This window comes from Ovis aries, chromosome 15, assembly GCF_016772045.2.
Source record: "Ovis aries strain OAR_USU_Benz2616 breed Rambouillet chromosome 15, ARS-UI_Ramb_v3.0, whole genome shotgun sequence".
Classification (NCBI taxonomy): domain Eukaryota; kingdom Metazoa; phylum Chordata; class Mammalia; order Artiodactyla; family Bovidae; genus Ovis; species Ovis aries.
In genome coordinates this window covers 38,331,721-38,352,927 of record NC_056068.1, presented here as the reverse complement: position 1 = coordinate 38,352,927, position 21,207 = coordinate 38,331,721, and the positions used below count along the sequence as shown (strand labels likewise).

General features: G+C 43.9%; 1 protein-coding gene across 1 annotated transcript in view; it reads left to right on the top strand.

Moving 5' to 3' along the window:
* SPON1 (spondin 1) overlaps positions 1-21,207 on the top strand; it is a 313,267-nt gene that overhangs the window by 164,144 nt on the left and 127,916 nt on the right. The window contains exon 6 of the mRNA XM_027979368.3: positions 15,950-16,098. Coding sequence (XP_027835169.1) covers positions 15,950-16,098 — 149 coding nt within the window. The remainder of the gene's footprint in view (positions 1-15,949; positions 16,099-21,207) is intronic.

Below are 21,207 nucleotides of genomic sequence, written 5' to 3'. Positions count from 1 at the left end.
TTGAAGAGATCTCTAGTCTTTCTCATTCTATTGTTTTCCTCTATTTCTTTTCATTGATCGCTGAGAAAGTCTTTCTTATCTCTCCTTGCTATTTTTTGGAACTCTGCATTCAAATGGGTATATCTTTCCTTTTCTCCTTTGCTTTTCGCTTCTCTTCTTCTCACAGATATTTGTAAGGCCTCCTCAGACAGCCATTTTACTCCGCATAAAATATTTCTATATCTATGAAAATATTCATAAATTTTTCTGTTAATGTGGTGAATTATTGAATGTTAAACTATACTGGCATTCATGGAATAAACCCTGCATTGTGATATGGTATCCTTTTTCTAAATACTTGGATATAGAGTTGCTAATATTTTTGTTTGAGGTATTGCATCTATGGTCATGAAAGAACTGGACTCTTATCTTCAGTTTTACCTTCAGTTTTGAGGTAGAATTTTTTTTTTTTTTACCCATCCTGACTCCTCTATCTTCCTATATATAAACTGGGTCAATAGATTTTGCTTCTATTATTAACTTAACAAACATTCCCAAGAGCTTCCAAGCTCTCTGTCATTGTCAGAAGAAAAACTCTTCCCAAAGACAAAGCAATACAACCCAAATCCTGCTTAACCACTCATAGGTAATGTGTCCACTGACAAGTTAAAGATCCTCACCAAACCTGTTTGCTCATCAATGAAATGGAACTGAAAAGCAAATTAGATGATACATGTGAAAGTACCTGGTACACGGGTATGCTCAGTAATTCCTATTTCTCACTACCTCTTCTCTCTGCTGCCTAAAAACTTTTCAAACCCAAAAGAACTTTGGGTTACTTGCTTACAGGGTTTATCTGACAGTTGAGACTTAAATCTGAAAGATGAGCTAATGGATATAGAAGAACTCCATTTTTTGGTTATACTCTAAAAAACAAAGCAGAGTTATTTACTGCTCCAGCTGAGCTTTTACATACGAGCTCCTGTTGCTGCTGCTGCTGCTAAGTCGCTTCAGTCGTGTCCGACTCTGTGTGACCCCATAGACGGCAGCTCATCAGGCTCCCCCATCCCTGGGATTCTCCAGGCAAGAACGCTGGAGTGGGTTGCCATTTCCTTCTCCAATGCATGAAAGTGAAAAGTGAAAGTGAAGTCGCTCAGTCGTGTCCAACTCTTAGTGACCCCATGGACTGCAGCCTACCAGGCTTCTCTTTCCGTGGGATTTTCCAGGCAAGAGTACTAGAGTGGGGTGCCATTGCCTTCTCTGATACAAGCTCCTAGATTTTTAAAATTAGGTAAACATGACTAGAATTTATCATCCAAAGTGCTATAATTCCTTCTGCAGGGCTTCAAACTCAGGTGTAAATGGTGTATTAAACCTTTGGAAGTTGTCCAGGAATACAGCCTCTCTCCCATATATAACAATGTTTATGTAAAAAAGTCAGCTTGGAAGGCCACTTTTAAATAAACTTCTTCTTTCTAGGAATTTAACCCCAGTGCTATTTGTCAATGTACAATAAACCTTTAACTATCCTTTAGAATAGCAACGAGGATGGGAGTTTGGGGGTGCCCTGAGGTTATGTTATTTACCTCTGAGGTGAAAAATCAGGTGATTCAGTTCAGTTCAGTTCAGTCGCTCAGTTGTGTCCGACTCTTTGCAACCCCATGAATCGCAGCACACCAGGCCTCCCTGTCCATCACCAACTCCCAGAGTTCACCCAGACTCATGTCCGTTGAGTCAGTGATGCCATCCAGCCATCTCATTCTCTGTCGTCCCCTTCTCCTCCTGCCCCCAATCCCTCCCAGCATCAGAGTCTTTTCCAATGAGTCAACTCTTCGCATAAGGTGGCAAAAGTACTGGAACTTCAGCTTTAGCATCATTCCTTCCAAAGAAATCCCAGGGTTGATCTCCTTCAGAATGGACTGGTTGGATCTCTTTGTAGTCCAAGGGACTCTCAAGAGTCTTCTCCAACACCACAGTTCAAAAGCATCAATTCTTCGGCACTCAGCCTTCTTCACAGTCCAACCCTCACATCCATACATGACCACTGGAAAAACCATAGCCTTGACTAGACGGACCTTAGTCGGCAAAGTAATGTCTCTGCTTTTGAATATGCTGTCTAGGTTGGTCATAACTTTTCTTCCAAGGAGTAAGCATCTTTTAGGTTTTGTTGTTGTTCAGTCGCTAAGTCATGTCTGACTCTTCATGACTCCATGAACCACAGTACGCCAGACTTTCTTGTCCTTCACTAACTCCCAAAGTTTGCTCAAACTCATGTTCATCAAGTCGGTGATGCTATCCAATAATTTCATCTTCTGTCAGCCCCTTCTCTTTTTGCCCTCAATCTTTCTCAGCTTCAGGGTCTTTTCCAATGAATTGACTCTTCACATCAGGTGGCCAAAGTATTGGAAGGACATCAGTCCTTCCAATGGATATTCAGGGTTGATTTACTTTACAATTGATGGTTTGATCTCCTTGCAGTCCAAGGGACTCTCAAGAGTCTTGTCCAACACCACAGTTTGAAAGTATCACTTCTTTGGCACTCAGGTCTTTATGATCCACCTCTCACATCCATACATGACTACTGAAAAAACCATAGCATTGACTGTATGGACCTTTGTTGGCAAAGTGATGACTCTGTTTTTCAATACACTGTCTAGGTTGGTCATAGCTTTTCTTTCAAGAAGCAAGCATCTTTTAATTTTGTGGGTCCAGTCACTGTTCTCAGTGACTGTGGAGCCCAAGAAAATAAAATCTGTCACTAAATAAATCAAGAATCAGAAGTTCAGAAAAATGGGTGGGAAAGGCTGAAACTGATGCTCCAATGTTTTGGCCACCTGATGTGAAGAGCCGATTCACTGGAAAAGACCCTGATGCTGGGAAGGACTGAAAGCAAAAGGAGAAGAGGGTGGCAGAGGATGAGATGGTTAGATGACGTCACTGACTCAGTGGACATAATTTGCGCATAGTATAGTGAAGGACAGGTTTAGCCGATAAACCCCAGTGTTGTCAGAGGCTCTGGATAGGCACCACCTTATTTGTTCCCATGGTGACAGGCATGGGTGACACTAGAGTGACCTCTTAAATAACTCTGGACTTGGCTTGGGCTTTGGATGCCCAGTGGAGTAGAAAGGGCATAGCCTTGGTAGACCAGGTGATAGGCTTAGCTCTGCTGCTTACCAGCAGCTCAGTTCCCTCATCCGCAACATGGAGGTAGTAATGGACCTCCCTAGTATGAGCACTGTGAGAACGGAAGGATGTTAGCTAATGCCTATGAAGTATATAAGGCAGGGAATGTGCTCAATAAATAGTAAAGCTTTTAATGATAACGATAATGGTAACAATGGCAACAATGGTGATGACAATGGAAACAACATCTGTAGTTTGGGTGGAGGGGTGCTGAAAGATCATCTGTAAAACTACTCTGCTTACAGAAGTAAGAGGAGCAGCCCTAGCTAGCTCTTGTCTAATCCCCAGACTTGAATCAATCTCCAGGCCCAGACACACAATCTTAGTTAAGAGAGCCATGTATCAACTTCCCCCAAAGTAGAGCCTGAGGCAAGGACTTTGGTGCAGATGGTTTACAAAAATGATGATGCTGAAAGCAAGAGTGAAGGAGTTGAGGGGTAATGATAGGGCAGGAGAAGAAAATCTACCTAGGAGTGTATTTTGAGGTCACTGGCCTCAAAGTATACAGAATGCCTTCCAGAATTATCCACTTTCCAGAATTGTCCACAAGCTCCCATGACTCTAGGCTGAGTATTGTCTCTAGGAGCAATAACTTCCCTGGTCTTCCAGACACTTGATTGCTGCCCAAGCAGGCACTCAGTGCTTCAGAGAAGGTCAGTCAGTTCAGTCACTCAGTTGTGTCCGACTCTTTGCGACCCCATGAATCACAGCATGCCAGGCCTCCCTGTCCATCACCCACTCCCAGAGTTCACTCAAACTCATGTCCATTGAGTTGGTGAGGCCATCCAGCCATCTCATCCTCTGTCATCCCCTTCTCCTCCTGCCCCAATCCCTCCTAGCATCAGAGTCTTTTCCAATGAGTCAACTCTTCACATGAGGTGGCCAAAGTATTGGAGTTTCAGCTTCAGCATCAGCCCTTCCAATGAACACCCAGGACTGGTCTCCTTTAGGATGGACTGAAGGTATAAGGCAGTAAATGGAAAGAGGCACAGTACACTTGAGGTGGACATTCACTGAAAGCATGAGTGGGTACTCACATCTGCCTACCACTGTGGCTGAAGTCAGAGGGAAATGGAGAGTATGTGATACGGAGCCTCAAATGTGACTGCTGCAGGCCAAATCTTAGTTCAAGGACAGGTTCTGCCTGCCACATGTGATCCACAGCTGTGAGAGCTGCCAGGAAGGCCTGTCCTCTCATCTCCACTTCTGAGAGTGGCTATTTGCACAGTTGGTCCTTATACTTAGCAGACCTATCCAAGACCCTCAGACCTATCCAAGATTCTCTAACTGAACTGTCTAATGTGATAGCCACTAGATACATGTAGCTATTTTAATGGATTAAAATTATATAACATTTCAAGCATTCAATATGCACTCTGGCAAGGGGCTACCATGTTGGACAGCAGACTATGGAACAATTCCATCTTCACAGAAAAATTCACTTAGAGCATCTGTAGAGTGAGCCTGCCTGGGTCCAAATCCTGGTTCTACCACTTAACCAGCTGGATAACTCTGAGCAAGTCATTTAATGCTTCTATTCTTTAACTTCCTAGTCTATAAAATGGGCTTGACTCAAAGATGAAATAAATAACAATATACAAAGCACATAGTAAAGTCTCACTAAATATTAACGATTATTACAATTTCCCTGTTCCTAAGGCAATTCCTACATGAGGCAGGCAGTTGCTAAAGATCCTTCACTCCCAGTCCAGACCCCAAGTCTCTCGGGGCTCATCTCTGGCCTCTTAAATTGTCTTCACACTCAAGACGTCCCTGCCAAGTGCCCGTAAGGCTCAGAACAGAGAGGCTTCTTTGATCACTGCTTCTCTCTCAACACCTTTTAAGTCTCCCATTTTGACTGCAAAAGGTGGAACCTGAATCCTGACTGCAAACTAATGTCAGGGACTTCACTGACTGCTCCTGAGAACTTCTGTCTGTATATCTGACTCATTTTGTGTCATTGTCCCACCATTTGCTCCACCCGCCTGGTGAGCTTCTATACCCTGCCAGTGCTGACTGCCACTTGAACAATAACTAAGCTGCCCACAGCCAGTTAGAAAATCCAGCTATCTTCCAGGACCTTGATGGCTTCTGCTGCTTCTGCTAAGTCGCTTCAGTCATGTCCGACTCTGTGCGACCCCATAGACGGCAGCCCACCAGGCTCCCCCATCCCTGGGATTCTCCAGGCAAGAACACTGGAGTGGGTTGCCATTTCCGTCTCCAGTGCATGAAAGTGAAAAGTGAAAGTGAAGTCGCTCAGTCGTGTCTGACTCTTAGCGACCCCACAGGCTGCCACCTACCAGGCTCCTCCATCCATGGGATTTTCCAGGCAAGAGTACTGGAGTGGGTTGCCATTGCCTCCTCCGTGATTATCTCTAGGTATCATCAACTGATTGTGATGTACCCAGGTGGAATTTTCTTGCTTCAATTGTTTTTAGTTTATTGAGCTTCTTGGATCTGTAGGTTGATATTTTTCATCAAATTTGCGAAATTTTCAGGCATTTAAAAAAATATTTTATAACTCAATTTCTCTATCATCTCCTTCTGAGACTCCAGATACCTTTATGTTAAACTAGTTGTTGTTCTAAAGATCGCTGAGACTCCAGTTTATTTTTTTCAAACTTTTTTTCTCTGTGCTTCATTTTGAATTGTTTCTATTACCCTATTTTTTAGTCTACATATCCTTTCCTTTGCCGTGTCATATATACAGATGTATTTTTCAGTTCTAGAATTTCCATTGTGTTTTTAAAAATAGCTTCTCTTTCTCTGCTGAGGGTCTCCATTTGTTTACTTATTAAGTCTATCTTTTCTTAAAATTCTTGAACATATTGATAATAGATGTTTTAAAGTCCGCATATGATAATCTCAATGTATCTGTCATCTCAGGAACTTTTTTTTTCTATTGTTTTTTTTTCATGGTTATAATCATATTTTCCTGCTCCTGAACAACTTTTGATTGTATGATAGACATTGTAGGTGCTATGTTGTTGAGTGTCTGGATTTGCTGTCTTTAGAGAGATGGAGTTTTGATTTGACAGTTTTAGTGGTAGACCTGCTTAATTGTCTTTCAAGGCTTGTTTTCTAAGCTTTGTTAGGGTTAGTCTAGAGTAGTCCTTGCTCTGGGTATAATGTCATTTTACTCCTAATATGTGGCTTTTCTAGAGTCTCACTTGAACATCCTGAATGGTTAGCAAAGTCTCTTTAATATGGAGGATGGGAATTCCTACATCTCTAGCATCGTGTGATCTCTGGAATTTCCATTCAGCTCTTGGCTGGTTAGTAACTGTTCTCTCCTAGGCCTTTGGAGTCCCACCCTGCACATGTGCAGCTCAGTGTTTGGTGACAGATTTCAGTGGACTTTTATGCATATTTCTGAACTTCTCTGTGCAGCTCCTTCCCTTACTGGTATTTTTACCAGTAAATCCTGTCTGTCTCAGCAGCCTCAGATTCCTGTCAATTTAGCCAGATTACCATTCTTCGTTGTGCTCTGCTTTCCTACATCACAAACTAGAAAATGTCTAGGTCACACCTGAGGCTCATCTCTTGTGTTTCACTTTTCTCAGGGATCAGAGTCCTTTTCTGAAAACTGGTGCTTCATATATTTTGCCCATCAGGTTCCTCTGTCCTTGGGGATTCTCCAGGCAAGAATACTGGAGTGGGTTGCCATGCCCTCCTCCAGAGGATCATCTTCCCAAACCAGGGATCAAACTCAGGTCTCCAGCATTGCAGGTGGATTCTTTACCATCTGAGCCACCAGGGAAGCCCAAGAATACTGGATTGGGTAGCCTAGCCTTTCTCCAGGAGGTCTTCCTGACCCAGGAATTGAACCAGGGCCTTCTATATTGCAGGCAGATTCTTTACCATCTGAGCTGTCAGGAAAGCCCATATTTTGTCCAGTTTTATAGTTACTTATGTCCAGAGGGCTAGTCCAGTGCCATTTACTACATCAGAGTCAGAAGCATAAGTTGCATGAGCATATATAGATTTGGGAGTTATCTATAGACAGGAATATCTTATTCTCTTCTTCACACCACTTTCAGGATAAAATTAAAAACTTACTATGAAGACATTCATATCTCTTCAAGGTCTGCCTAGCTGATGGGCTTCATTACTGATAAGCCCTTTCTTACAAATACTCACAGAGACACACAGATAGAATGCCTTGACCAACTTTTGATTTTTCTTGTGTCTCTGGCTTCGCTTTGGAACATACTGATCCCTCTGCAAAAAATACCCTCCCTTTTACCCACTAACTGCCTTTCTTAACTCCTACTTATCCTTCAGAATGGAGCTCAATTGCCATCTCCTCCAGGAAGCCTTCTCTGGTACAGTCTGGGTTTAATGTCCCTTTATTTGTGCTTTCATAGCGCTCTGATTTTGCCTTTATCAAAGCTATATTGCCCACATTTTATTGTAATTGCCTATTATGACCTGTCCTTTGTGCCCTCAACCTTACCCTCCACACTGAACATTTCAAAGATGGGATCAAATCTGATTCTTTTCAGAGTCACCATGGCCTAGCACACACTTTAGGAAACTTTTGGACTGTAGCTTGCCAAGCTCCACTGTCCATGGAATTCTCCAGGCAAGAATACTGGGGATGCATAGCCTTTCCCTTCTCCAGGGAATCTTCCTGACCCAGGAATGGAACCCAGATCTCCCACATTGCCGGCAGATTCTCTACCATCTGAGTCACCAGGGATGCCCAATAAAGGACCAGATAATAACTATTTTAGGGTTTGCAGGCCAGATGGTCTCTGTTGTAACCTCTTGGCTAAACTGTTGTATCATGAAAGCAGCCATAAACAATACATAAATAATACATGAAATATAAAACTTTATCAGGACAAAAATAGGCAGTGAGCTTCAGCTTACTGATTGCTGACTTAGTACATAGTATTTGCCTAGTAAATGTTCATTTGATTAGTTAATAGAATAGAATATTACCATTGGAGGTCTTAGGGGAAATACAAAAGAATGTAATCAACTGCCTACATGTTTTCCTGGAACAGAAAAATGACACTATCTTAAGAGCTTAAGGAAGGAAAAAACACTAGCTATGTAAAGAAGGCAGAATGAAAGAAAGTTGATGAATTTCTGTCCTTAGTGACAGATCTCCCCATGCAGAGTTTTTTCCAGGAGACTCTACTGATATGGAATCATAAAAGCCAGAACAGCTTGATCAGAGTGAGTTCATGAAGCACCCAAGAGCAAGAAGAGCCAGAGGGCAAGTACAGGCTATGTCCTAGACAGCACCCAGCAGCAAATCTGGAGGAGCCACGTTCTATGGCCAAATCCAAAGGGTCAGAAACCAGGCAGATTCTGGAACTGAGCTCAGGGTGAGAAGAGCCAGGCCAAGAGGGAAGTGAGAGCCAAGACAAGGTTTATGAGCAGGGTTGGCAGGGCCACAGTGTTTTTCTATTGATCACTGGCCAGGTGGTACCTGGGTAAGTCTGGGTGTGTTGATGTTGGTCTTCTCAGGAAAGTTAAGTGACAGAGTCTTCTATTAAGAGTAGATGGGGAGAGGAGGCTAGGACTTAGAAAGTGGAGGAACTGTGCTGTAGCTACAATAACAAATTCTGTATGAGTCCAACCAGTTCCCAAAGATTTGCTAAGATATGATGGGTGAGACTGAGAGTGGATAACAGGAGATTGTAGCAAACTAGTCCCTAAGGTTGCAAAACATTCTCCAGTGAAGCTCTGAATGAGTGTCAAGAAAATGAATGGTTGGCTTCTGCAGGATTGAGATTGGCAAGGAAATGCAGCCACTGGCAAAGCAGTCTAGGAAATCTGGGCTGTCACTGAATAGCTACCACATGCAGAACCCCTCGAAGAATCCATCTACTGTGCAACATGCCTCCTCCTACACCAGACAAAAGGGCAGACGGTTCTTCTTTCATCAGCGCTAGGCTTCTAGGCATTATTGTGAATCCCGTAATTTACCGTCTAGTGCTGACAGCAGAAAAGAAGTCAGAAGTGAGATGAGTGCACCTGTGTCCCCCTGGAGTGGCTTTTCAGACCGATGCACGCACCTGGCTAGCTAGCAATATCTCAGACTCACGTGTCTAATCATTTCCTCCCAGCTTTCCGCCTGCCTCTGTCACACCTATGCCCCATCCAAGCTACTGGGAGTAACCATCTAGACCCAGCTGCTGGAGCCAGAGAGAGGCTAGCCAAACCAAGGAGCTGTGGCTTTACTTGAGAGTCAAAGAGTTGCTAATAGTGTCTGTTTTTCTGCCTTTACCCTGAGGCTGAAGCCCAAGTGTTAACTAGGAACCCCAGGGGTGGTCCCACTGAGTGTTCCTGTAAGAAAGTCATGAGCATTTACTTTATCCCCTTCTCCCCAGGCTTCCTAATACCTGCAGCCTCTCTCCTTCTCATCCCTTATTTCCTGGGGAATGGGGGCTAAACTTGTCTGTGTCCCAACTAACTGGGGTCTGCTTAGCACCTCATTCTTCCAGCCCTAGACAACTGTGTCCCATTTAGATGACTCCCTACCATTTTCTTCAGACTCAGTTTCCTGCATCTAACATTCCTGTCATCTCTTCCCACCAGTTCTAGTTCAAACTGCTAACCAATCTCCCAATCCGATTCCCTTTGGTCCCATGGCTTCCAGAAGTTTTCTGGTTTTGTCCCACCACATTCAGATTTAATTTGACTAGCTGGTATCTTTGGAGCCCATTTCATGTGTTAACTGTCTTTAATTCATGGACATCAGCCTCAGAAAGGCACTAGGAGGCTGGTCATGTCAATATCCCTACTTTACAGATGAGGAGACTTGAGTTGAGAGTGACTGACTAACTTATTCAGTCTAGAAAGTTTCAGATTGGAGACTGGAATACGCATGTTTGATCCAAAAACTGGAGCTTTTTTCTTCACCAAACTGACTCCTGTAGACTGTCTAGTCCTCCCTGATTTTACTGGCTCACACATCTGGTCCCCTGTTCCCATTTCCTCTCCTAAACCAGGTCATACACAACTCAGCCAGGGATGGTGATGGATCTCCTGTTTGGTCTCTTCACACTTGGGGCCCTCTCTCCTCCCTATGGCTGGCATGTCCTTCCAAAGATGAGATGTAGTGGGTGGGGGAGAGGTGGGGTCTGGCACTAGATAGACTCAACTTTGAATCCCGGCATCTTCAATATCTGCTCTGGTGATCTGGGGTTAACTCATTTCACCTCTTTAAGTCTAAGTTTCCTCATGTGAAAAGTGGAAATTGAGATAGCACTTGTATCAAAAAAAAAAAAAAAAGAGAGAGAGAGAGAAAGAACTTTCTTTTTTGATTAATTTAAAAACATATGCTACGTATAAGAATTTCCTAGGACTTCCGTGGTGGTCCAGTGGCTAAGACTCTGAGCTCCCAATGCAGGGGGCCTGGGTTCAATCCTTGGTCAGGAAGCTAGATTCCACATGCTGCAACTAAGACCCAGCGCAGTCAAGTAAATATATATTTTTTAAAGAATTTCCTAATGTCTGAATATGTCATAAAAGTTCTTTTAAATAAATATTTGCTATGAAGGGAGTTGAATTTTCCCTGGTAGTTGAGCTGGTAAAGAATCCGCCTGCAATGCAGGAGACCCCGGCTCAATTCTTGGGCTGGGAAGATCTGCTGCAGAAGGGATAGGCTACCCACTCCAGTATTCTTGGGCTTCCCTTGGGCTCAGCTGGTAAAGAATCCACCTGCAATGTGGGAGACCTTGGTCCGATTCCTGGGTTGGGCAGATCCTCTGAAGAAGGGATATGCTACCAACTCCAGTATTCTGGCCTGGAGAATTCCATGAACTGTATAGTCCATGGGGTTGCAAAGAATCAGACACGATTGAGCAACTTTTCACTTTCATTTTCATGAAGGGAGTTCTTTGTTAAATTTAGTTAATTGTTTGAATCTCAGAAAGCGTTTTTTCCCATTGACATAATGTTATAACAGATTATAAAGCAAGCTCACAATTATGTCTCTCTATTATATATTTGAGCTACTAAACAATTCTATTAGGTTTGAAAAAAAGACTTTTCTTTCTTGAGTATTTCATGTGACAATATTGGTCAAGTCCTTGGCGCAGTTCCTGTCACGTAGTAATGACTCCATACATGTAAACTATTGTCATGTCATTCTTGCCAGAAGAAAATTTCCATTATATTTCTCTCTCTTCTGATGCCAGTTACCACAATGGGCATGCATCACTCTCCACAACCTGGCCCTGCCTTTCTTTTTCATCTTATCTCTTTGTCTTCTAACTCTCTATTCCACTAAATGGTCTCCATTTCCCGACTTCTCAGGAAAAGAGGATGTGTTTTAGGGCTGGTGAACTTGGATTTGAACCCCAACTTGGCCCTCTTGCTAGCTCCTCTGTGAGCTTAGGAAGGTTCCTTAACATCTCTTCATCTGTAGGATGACCATGAAGTTGTAATGAGGGTTACACCTAGGAAAGCAGTGTGCCTAACACTTGTGTGTTAGTCACTCAGTCATGTCCAACTCTGCAATTCCATGGACTATAGCCCGCCAGACTCCTCTATTCATGGAATTCTCCAGGCAAGAATACTGGAGTGGGTTGCCATTTCCTACTCCAGGAGATCTCCCTAACCCTAAAAATAGATCTTATCTATTTTTAATAGAATTCCTGCTCCTCCTGTCCTGCCGGTTTTCCCACGGGAGTCTCCTTCCAAGGGGGAAGTGTCCTTGCTCCTCTGCCTTCTTGTGGATGCTCCTGCGCTTTCTGTCTATACAAATACAGAGACTCTGTTTTGTACAGTTTCTTTAAAGTTTTTATAGTTCTCTCCCAGGCCAGCCCTATTAATTTGCACAACTCTGAGAAGCAATCCAGTCTAGTAATTATTATCTCTATTTTTAAAAGGTGAACTGCGTCTCTGAGAGATGGAATAACTGATTCATGGTCACGAATGGAGGCCTGGAGCCTTGGTCTTCTGCACTGTGGCCCTCCCCCCAAGCCATCCTGCCCATATGTGACTGCCACTCACCTGAATTCCTTGTTATTTCCAACAGTGCAAATTGTCCCAAGAGTGCCTGCCTTGTATCCCCAGGAAGGATATAGTCTGCCCCCTTACCCTAGCCTAGTGCCTTGCAAAATATCTATTATGTGGTTAATGTCATTCAAGGTCCTAAAATTTGAATAAATGTGGTATGTTGCAAGAGCACTTCAGAAAACTAACAGCTATGTTGACTAGAAGGCTGAACTGATAACCCTGACATTTTAGTCACGAGTAAGACATCTCATTCTTGAGGTACTTGTTTCTCTGTAAACGTGCGTTTAGACTTTGAATCCCTGAATTTGGAGTCAGCTGCTCCATCTCCTGCATTCCATGTTCTTGTGTCTAGAACTCTGACCATGCTTGATTATAGGTCATCTGCTGATCCATCCATTTCCCCTCCCCCAGGCTGTGAGTCCCTCAGGACAAGCACCACATCCAAGTCCTGTCAGTGCCCGGGGCGTGCCACAGTGCTTGGCACATAGTAAATGGAAGTTCAATGAATAAATCAGAAAGAGCCATTTGGTCCACCGCCTCATGCCCCTGTGATTGTGCTTGTTCCTATCCTCTTGCCTTAGTTCGCATTATGTGTTTATCTCTTATATTGAATCAAAGGCAGGTTCATATTTTACTCATTTTTGTAGCCTCTCAAACAACCAGGGAAGGAAGAAACCACCTTTATTGAGAGTCTATTGTGTGCCAATGATTGCACATATATTATGTCATTATGGTAAAAACTGAATTTAATTCTTATAACAGGTCCATAAAGTAGGCCTTATCATCCCTGAGTTACAAAAGAATGAGCTGCGAATCAGGGAAATAAAGTAATTGGAATTTGGCCAAGTTTCCACAGGTAGTAAGTGTCAGTGCCGGAATTTGAATCCCTGTCTGCCGGTTCTGAGACCCAGGCCTTTCTTTTTTGTTGTTGTTTGGTGTTTATTTTTAAACAGCCCGCAGAATAGCTGAGCATTTTAGCCCAGTAGGAGTTAGGAACTCTGCTGAACTGAGGCTTGAATTTAATCACATTGAATCAAATCTGTGCAAGCCTGCTGCCCAATGCTTCCAGCATGTATATTGCCATCTTTGTATTTGATTTTTTGGATGAAATGCTTCAGGGAATAAGTGCTAAGCATTCACGGTGCATCAGGCTCAGGACTGGGCCCTTGGGCATACAGTGCTGAAGACAGACTTCCTCAGGGAGCCTACAATCTAGTGGGAAAACACGCATGAAGTGGGGATCGTAAATATGATCTGTGCTGATAGAACAAACTGGTAGTGGGGAAAAGGAAGGGGAGGGGTAAGAGGGATCAAGATACACAAAATAGGTATTGTACAGCACAGAAAAATATAGCCATTATTTTTTAATAACTATGAAAATATTGAACCACTGTGTTATATACCTGAAGCTAATATAACATTGTGTATCAACTATACTTCCATTTTTTAAAATGTGATCTGTGCTAAGGGGAGACAGAAGACAAAGGTTTAAATCATTCTAGGGAGGTCTTGCCTGGAAAATCCCATGGGCGGAGGAGCCTGGTAGGCTGCAGTCCATGGGGTCACTAAGAGTCGAACACAACCGCGCGACTTCACTTTCACTTTCCACTTTCATGCACTGGAGAAGGAAATGGTAGCCCACTCCAGTGTTCTTGCCTGGAGAATCCCAGGGACAGAGGAGCCTGGAGGGCTGCCGTCTCGGGGGTTGCACAGAGTCAGACACGACTGAAGCAACTTAGCAGCAGCAGCAGGGAGGTCTTGGGAGGCTTCTGGGTAAATCAGGAAAGAGGAATGAGTGGCCGAGACAGGAGGAAACCACAGAGGGAACAGCATGTGCTAAGCCACTGAGGTATGAAATTATAGGTAGAATGGGTCTGGAACAAGGGGATATTTTGGTGAAACAGAAGAGATACTGGAACTGGTCTCCCTGTGTTCATGCTATGAACCAAACATCATGACTGATTCTAACCCTTGCCCCTACACAAGCAATGCTCTTAGCCTAGATGATAACCAGAGCATGCTTCCCAATCAGGAAGTAAATTAGAGAAATGGCTGGCAACACCTTGATCTGTCTTCTCTAGGGATGTGATGGACAAACTCACTGTTTGCATTTCCCTGATGTATGGGAAACAATGAGCCAGCAGCTGGGTAGACCCCCATGGTGATGTTGTCTGCCTGGATTATGTCATCTCTCAGCAGACCAGGCAGGTAGCTTTGGGCCCACGCTCTTGATGTGCCCCTGGACCAGAGGGCCCTGGAGTAGCAGGTGGGAGATGTGAACGAGATCTGGGCCTGTTCAGAATCACTTTCTTAAGTAGTTGGGGGTAGAGTGGAAAGGTCTGCCCACCCTGAGCCAGAGGGTTGGAAGTGGCAAACATCAGTTGGATCCAACCAGTTCAAGTTTCCCTCCTTGCTGTGCCCCAAAATATTCCTTAACTGGAGATTTAAAAAACCCAGCCAAAGAACAGCAGACAACTGAGTCCACATTATAACGAATCGTATGTAACAGTAATCAGTATGCGTGTGTGCATGCTAAGTCACTTCCGTCATGTCCGACTTTTTGTGACCCCATGGACTGTAGCCTGCCAGGCTCCTCTGTCCATGGAATTTGCCAGGCAAGAAGAACACTGGAGCGGGTTGCCATTTCATCCTCCAGGGGATCTTCCGGACCCACGGATTTCACCTGGGTCTCTGATGTCTCCTGCATTGGCAGACGGGTTCTTTACCACTAGTGCCACCCGGGAAGCCCAGTAATCAATATAGATGTATTTATATTCATCATGTGCAAAAACAAATCTGGTGTGGTGTTGGTGTTGACTTTTCTCTCCTCTCTTTCCTCCCCCTTGAGACTTTGAAAAGTCCTCAGGCCAAATTCTGCCTTGGTCCTGCCCAGACATTATTTTGTTCTCTCTCTGTGTCATAATCTGCAGGATAATGACTGCAGTCATTATCCTGGGTGATCCTCAGCAAACCACAATGGACTAGTCATGTCCTTATATCCAAACCACCTCGCCCATCCTTTCACATGGCTAGCCTGCCTGCCCTTCACCTTGGAAGGTACATAAAAGCCAGCAAAAACCAGCAGTGCTTATCCCCAGGAATGATTAAGCCTAATTTCCTACTCACTCCCTTTACCTTTTGCTCGGTGCCCACTTCCCCAGCTCCACACTCCAATATTGCCCACACTGATGCATCCTTCACACTGCTATCTGGATGATTTATCTAAAATTCAAATGTGATCGTGTCATTCCCCTGCTCAGAACACTTCAATGGTTTCAGATCCTTTAAAGTGACATCTGAACTCCTGAAGCATTTAGAACAAGGTTCTCCATGGGCAGGCTCCTTCTCACTTCCCTGGCCTCATTTCCCAACTCTCCCCTTGACACTCTGTGACACAGCAATGCTAAATCACTTACGGCTCCCCAAACACACAATGTGACTTAATGTTTCTGAGTCCACCAGAAATAGTTGTTCCTCTCTGTTCTGTCTTACAACTCTGCTCAGCATTTAAACCTTCTCTCAACTTTCTTCCTCTCTGAGATTCTTCCAGACAGGAGTCATCATTCTGGGCCAGCTCTGTGTCTTATATAGACATCTACCCATTGCGCTGTCTGCATATGCCCAGGACTTACTTGCTTATAGGGACTATCTTACTCATCCCAGAATAGCACAGGGCCTAACACAGAGCAGGTGCTTAGCCAACACAGGTTGGATCATTGTCCAATTACACCTCCCCATCCTTGAAGAGACTTGTGTTTTAGCCACAGCCACACTGATACCTGCATCTAATTGGCTTTTCCAGGTCGGGCCAATCACTGGTCTGCAATCATCGGCGGATCCCACTCCAAGAATTACGTGCTATGGGAGTATGGAGGGTATGCGAGTGAAGGCGTCAAACAGGTTGCAGAGCTGGGCTCTCCAGTGAAAATGGAGGAGGAAATTCGACAACAGGTAAGAAAAATAATCCCAGAATGACTAAAACCCAGACATGCCATCAAGCATCCTTTAGCTTTCTTTCCCAGGGGCTGAAAACTTATGGGACAATGTGCTTGAAAATTGGTACTGTAGGAAGTGAAATCTATTTGCTGAGTTTCAGAGTGCTTATGTTCAGTTGAAGACAGAGGCACAAATGTTCGTCTTGTGTCTTGCATCTTCCCTGACTGCATTTGTGGTTTCTTGAGCTTGTTCTAAAAGCTGTTGCTGTAGCTGCATTGTTGGAATATCACATTTTTGTTCTCCTGAGGGTCAATGTGGTGGGTTACTTTGATTCTTGAGAGGGTCGGGGGAGTGACATTCACATGAAGCTAAAATCACCATTTCCAAAAAGAAACATTTGTTTATTGACAGATGGTCTTTGCCGCCATGTCTTGAGGTGTTTGATAGTCAGTAATTAATCAAAATAATTATAAGCTGAAGCATCTTTAATGTATTGATACAGTGTACCATCTCATGCGGGCCCGGGAGTCAGGTATTATCTAGGACCCCTTTCACACCAATGAGGGATAAGGGAGAAATAGTCTATCATTCTTTTCTATTCGTTGGGAAGTACCATCATCCAACATCAAAACCACTAGAAAGAGGTTCATGAGGGATCTTGAAAGAAGAGCTGTGGTTTGTTGAAGGCCATTCACAGGCTGCACTGTGGGGAGGAGACAGTCCAGCTTTGGCCATCACTACCCACAAAAGCCCTTTGGGCCTCAGACAGCTGGGTAGCTAACCACATCTCACTGCTCATAAGTGTACAGGAGGAAGGAAGGAAAGAGCCAAGCGTGCTGGGAATGTGGTCGTTTCCAGCACAGGCCACTGTGAGGCTGCTGCCCTGCTTGGGCTCCTGCCCCTCGTCTCCTGAGACAGTGCAGGGGGCCCTGTGTCTCACGGTGTGTGTGTGCGCAGCAGGGCACGCAGAGCTGAGGCCCCCAGCCCTTCCCCCTGATGTCTACCATCTGGACTCCAAGCTCCCACAGACCCTAAACTGAATGCAGCCAAGGCCACCTGATTGCTGCTATAATCCCCTGAGGAATTCTTTTGGCCCAGCATCCAAAAACACCCAGGAATTAGCTTATGTTTCTCATTAATTTGATTTAAAGCCTTTCTCCATTTTCAGAAAAAAAATTATTTAAGCCAGCCTTTCAAGATAGTATGCTATTCGTCACAGGTTTATCTTACCAATGACTTAGTGTTTCTCTGACTCTGGCCGCCATGCCTTGTCACTGGTATTGCTCATTTAGGCTACAGCACAGCCACGTTCATGTGCAAAGTCATGAAGGCCTTCATACTGGTCCTCATCTAGGCTGTCATGGAGGGGAAATAGCTTGTCTGGGCTCCTGATTCTCAAGCATGGAATATATGGCCTTCCAAGGTCTGTTGTGTCATATGTTGAGAAACCATTTGTTATAAAGAGTAGCTGAAACTAAAGTTTGCATATTAATTAGATCAAGATCAAGGGCATCTTCATAATAATGCCCATGTCACTCGTTGGCTCTCTTGAGGGATTTCTGGATAGAAGGGAAGCAGGCAGGTTTTCTGAGAAACTGAGGCCACCCTGTGCTGGAGAACACGGTCAGTCATGTGTCATAGCAGTAAGAAGGCTGACAGCTGATGAATGGACCTCCTGCCTCCTGTCTCCTCTTAGGAAAATGTTCTTTGCTTGGTGTGGTCCTGACCAGCACACCTGGGATTAGCTTTTGTACATGTAGACAATGTCTGATTCTCCTAGCTGGCCAGTGTTCCTGACATTAAGTCATAATAATATTTAATTATGGGTACAGCACATGAAAGTTAAAAATCCCACTGAGCACGTCCTAAGGGCTGTCAGGTTCCCTGGATGCTAAGCATGGACTTTTAGCTCTCACCTCTAGTTGGAGAAGATAATATTAATTCCCCAGTTTTTCTGATAAGGATAATGGAGGCACAGTCAATAGTTAGAGAATTCCAGAACTTGAACCCAAGTCCACCTGGCTCCAAAGCCTGTATTAGTACCAAATAAATCATTTGCAGGGCCTAGTGAAAATGGGAGGTCCTTTGTTCAAAACTTAAGAATTTCAAGATGGTGGCACTTGAATTGCACAGCACAGGGCCCTAACAGTCTGCACAGGTCACACACTCATGAGACTGGCCCTCTCTACCCACCTTCCTCACCCCACAGAGAAACTCCCCTCTCCAGCCTCTGAAATAAGCCTGTTTCCATAGCTCTGCTCAGCAGTGCATCCAGCAGCCCAGCTTCTAGAAAAGTCAGACAGATAAAGTGATTTCAGGGTCTCTTCGCTTTCAAGCAACTCATGGTTCTAAATATTGTTCCCTGAAAGCACACAATTTATTTTTCTGTAAGCCAGGTAAGAAACAACATAAAAAAGGAACAAGAATATGAATCCTCCTAGAATATGAAAGTGCCCCCTGAATAACCAGGAACTTGTTTGAACACATCTACAAACTAACACAGTGTTCTCAGCCTTTAATACCTTATATCCTACCAACTGCTATATCAAAGAACCCGAGTCCAACCAGGATGAAAATAAAAAGGTCTCTTTTCCCAAGAAAGACATTTATATGCTTCCTAGCATTCTCTTATTATAGACTTATCACTCGCTGCAAGTTTCAAGGGCATTAAAAATCACAGCAGATATTGTTGGAGGTAAATCTTATGCTAATGGCTTTCAAACACAAATGAACAAAAATAATAATCCCATTAATACTGGGAAACTGTAATAATATTATTGAGCATAAATTTTAATGTCCCTATAGCTACAAAACACCAAGAAAATTAATGAAAAATTACAGCAGCGTTTTTGGCATTCATGACACTTATGGCCAGAGATAGTGGAGGAAGGGCACAAGGCACACTTCTTAGCAGGAGACAGAGGCAAGTGGGTCCTGGTGGGGACAGTGGATTAGGAATACCGAGAGAAGCCTGGCCTGGCAGGTCACAGATGAGTAACCTCAAGACAGGTGGAGGCAGTAGGGAATGGTAGATCATACCTGCAGGCAGACCCAGGACCTGAAAGTGAACTGACGAATATTCATCATTATGAAAATGTTACATTAAGACCATTTTTATTTCATCAACTATCTGTGGCATGTGTACAAAGCGTATGGGCCCAAAGATGGTGCTCCCTTCACCATGTTATTCATGCTAGAAACTTGGGCGTCACCCTTGATCCTGCCCCCATCCCAATTTCTTCTGCCTTCTCTCCTAAATTCCTCCAGGTCACTTCCTCAGTACCGCAGCTCCATTTAAATCATCTCATCTCTTGCCTGAATTGTTGCTCTAGCCATCTGGTCTCCCTGCCTCCAGCCCTCTTCCTGTTATTCATACTTTCCCACAGTCATTTTATAAAATATCCATTGGATTATGCCACTCTCCCAATTAGAATGTTTAATGGCTCCTAATTGACCCCAGAAAAAAGTCCAAACTCTTTATCATAGCTTGAAAACCCTCCATGATCTGGCCTTGTTTACCTCCCCCATCTTATTACTTGCTGCAGCTCTAAGCTGAACCAGTGCAGAACCTGTTCCATACTCTCCAAAAGCCATACCTCTCTTGCATCTGGGCCTTCTGTCAGTCTAGAACATCTTCCAGCTCCCTTTCAACTGGTGAACTAGTGTTGATACTTCAGAACTCAGCTTAAATGTTGCTCTTCCTGGAAGCCTTCCCAAATTCTATGCAAAATTTATCCCCTGGCCTAGTGCTCCCACAACACGGGGTACCTCCCCCATCATTACCATCATCACATTTACTGCAAGTTCTTGTTTGATATCTCTCCTTCACTAAACTGCAAAGTTCAGAAATCCATGTTCTCCATCTCTGTATCCTCTGAGTGGCTATAGTGTTAATTGTTTCCTGCATAGATTAGTTCATTTGATAATTTTACTGAACACCTACTAAATAAGTGCCAGGTATTGGAAATCCACCAGCAATGAGATCATTCCCTGCCTTCAGAGAGTCTATGCTCTAATGGAGGAAACAATGGGGGGAAATGGTTAAATAATTATAAATTAAGGTAAGAAAAGAAATCAACAAGGAGTGGCATAAAAAAAAAAAAAAAAAACATTAGTAGGGAGGGATCTTGCTAGTAAGATGGTCAGGGAAGGTCTCTGTGAGCAGTGCCCATTAAGCTGAGACCCAAAAGAAAAGCATCGGGAAAACATCACTCTAGATGGTGAACACAGCATGTGCAAAGACTCAGAAGTAGAAGAGAGCTTATCATCCTGGAAGAACTGAGAGAAGACTTGTGTGGCAAGAGAAGGATGAGTGAGGGGGAGTGTGGCTCCAAGTGCATGAAGGACACGTCTCCACGCTGGAGAGATTCAGAGATTGGGAGGGAGAGGTGGATATATAAATTACTCTTTCCTTATAATGTACTTAGATTCTTTAGGGGACTCTCTGCAATAGCTGAGGAAATGAAGACATTAGACTGTGGCAGCTGTTGAATGTGCCATTCTCTGGGTCCACTTTCCCTGCAGACATGTTAGACGTGTGTGTTTCCCGGCCCCTCCCTCTGGGCAGGCTGGGTCTGGCGCCCCTTCCTGGAGCAGCTGCAGCTCCCTGTGTGGTCCTTCTCCTAGACTGGGTGGTCCCTGCTTCATTCCTTCTCCATCTCCCAAGCATGTTCTGTGTCCCTGGAAGGTGGGCACTTGTTGATTTTCCCCTCTGCTCTGTTCTTCCTCATTCTGTTGCTTCATCATGGTTTCTTTTAATGTCTTCCATTTTAAACATGTCTAATTGTCTTACTCGGATTATTCTGTCACCTCAGCATTTTAGGGATGAATGTTCCTTTGAATTGAACTTGCCCACTCTCCCCATCGCTAGTGTCCTTGATTGACTTTGGATTGTTTGCTCATCTTTAGTGGGTATTTTTCTTTGTTTCCTGTGACAGTCCTCTATGCTCAAGTTGTGTTGTCTGCTCAAGGGAAGATTGTATTTTTTTTCCTTTCTACCCCAGTTTTGATGTCATTTCTCAGCTTCAAGTTGCCTGCTACCAGGCCAGTGGTCTGCACTTAAACACATGGGAGAGGCTGGGGCTTCTGTTTAGTGAAGGTGAATTTTCATTCAAGGACCTGGAT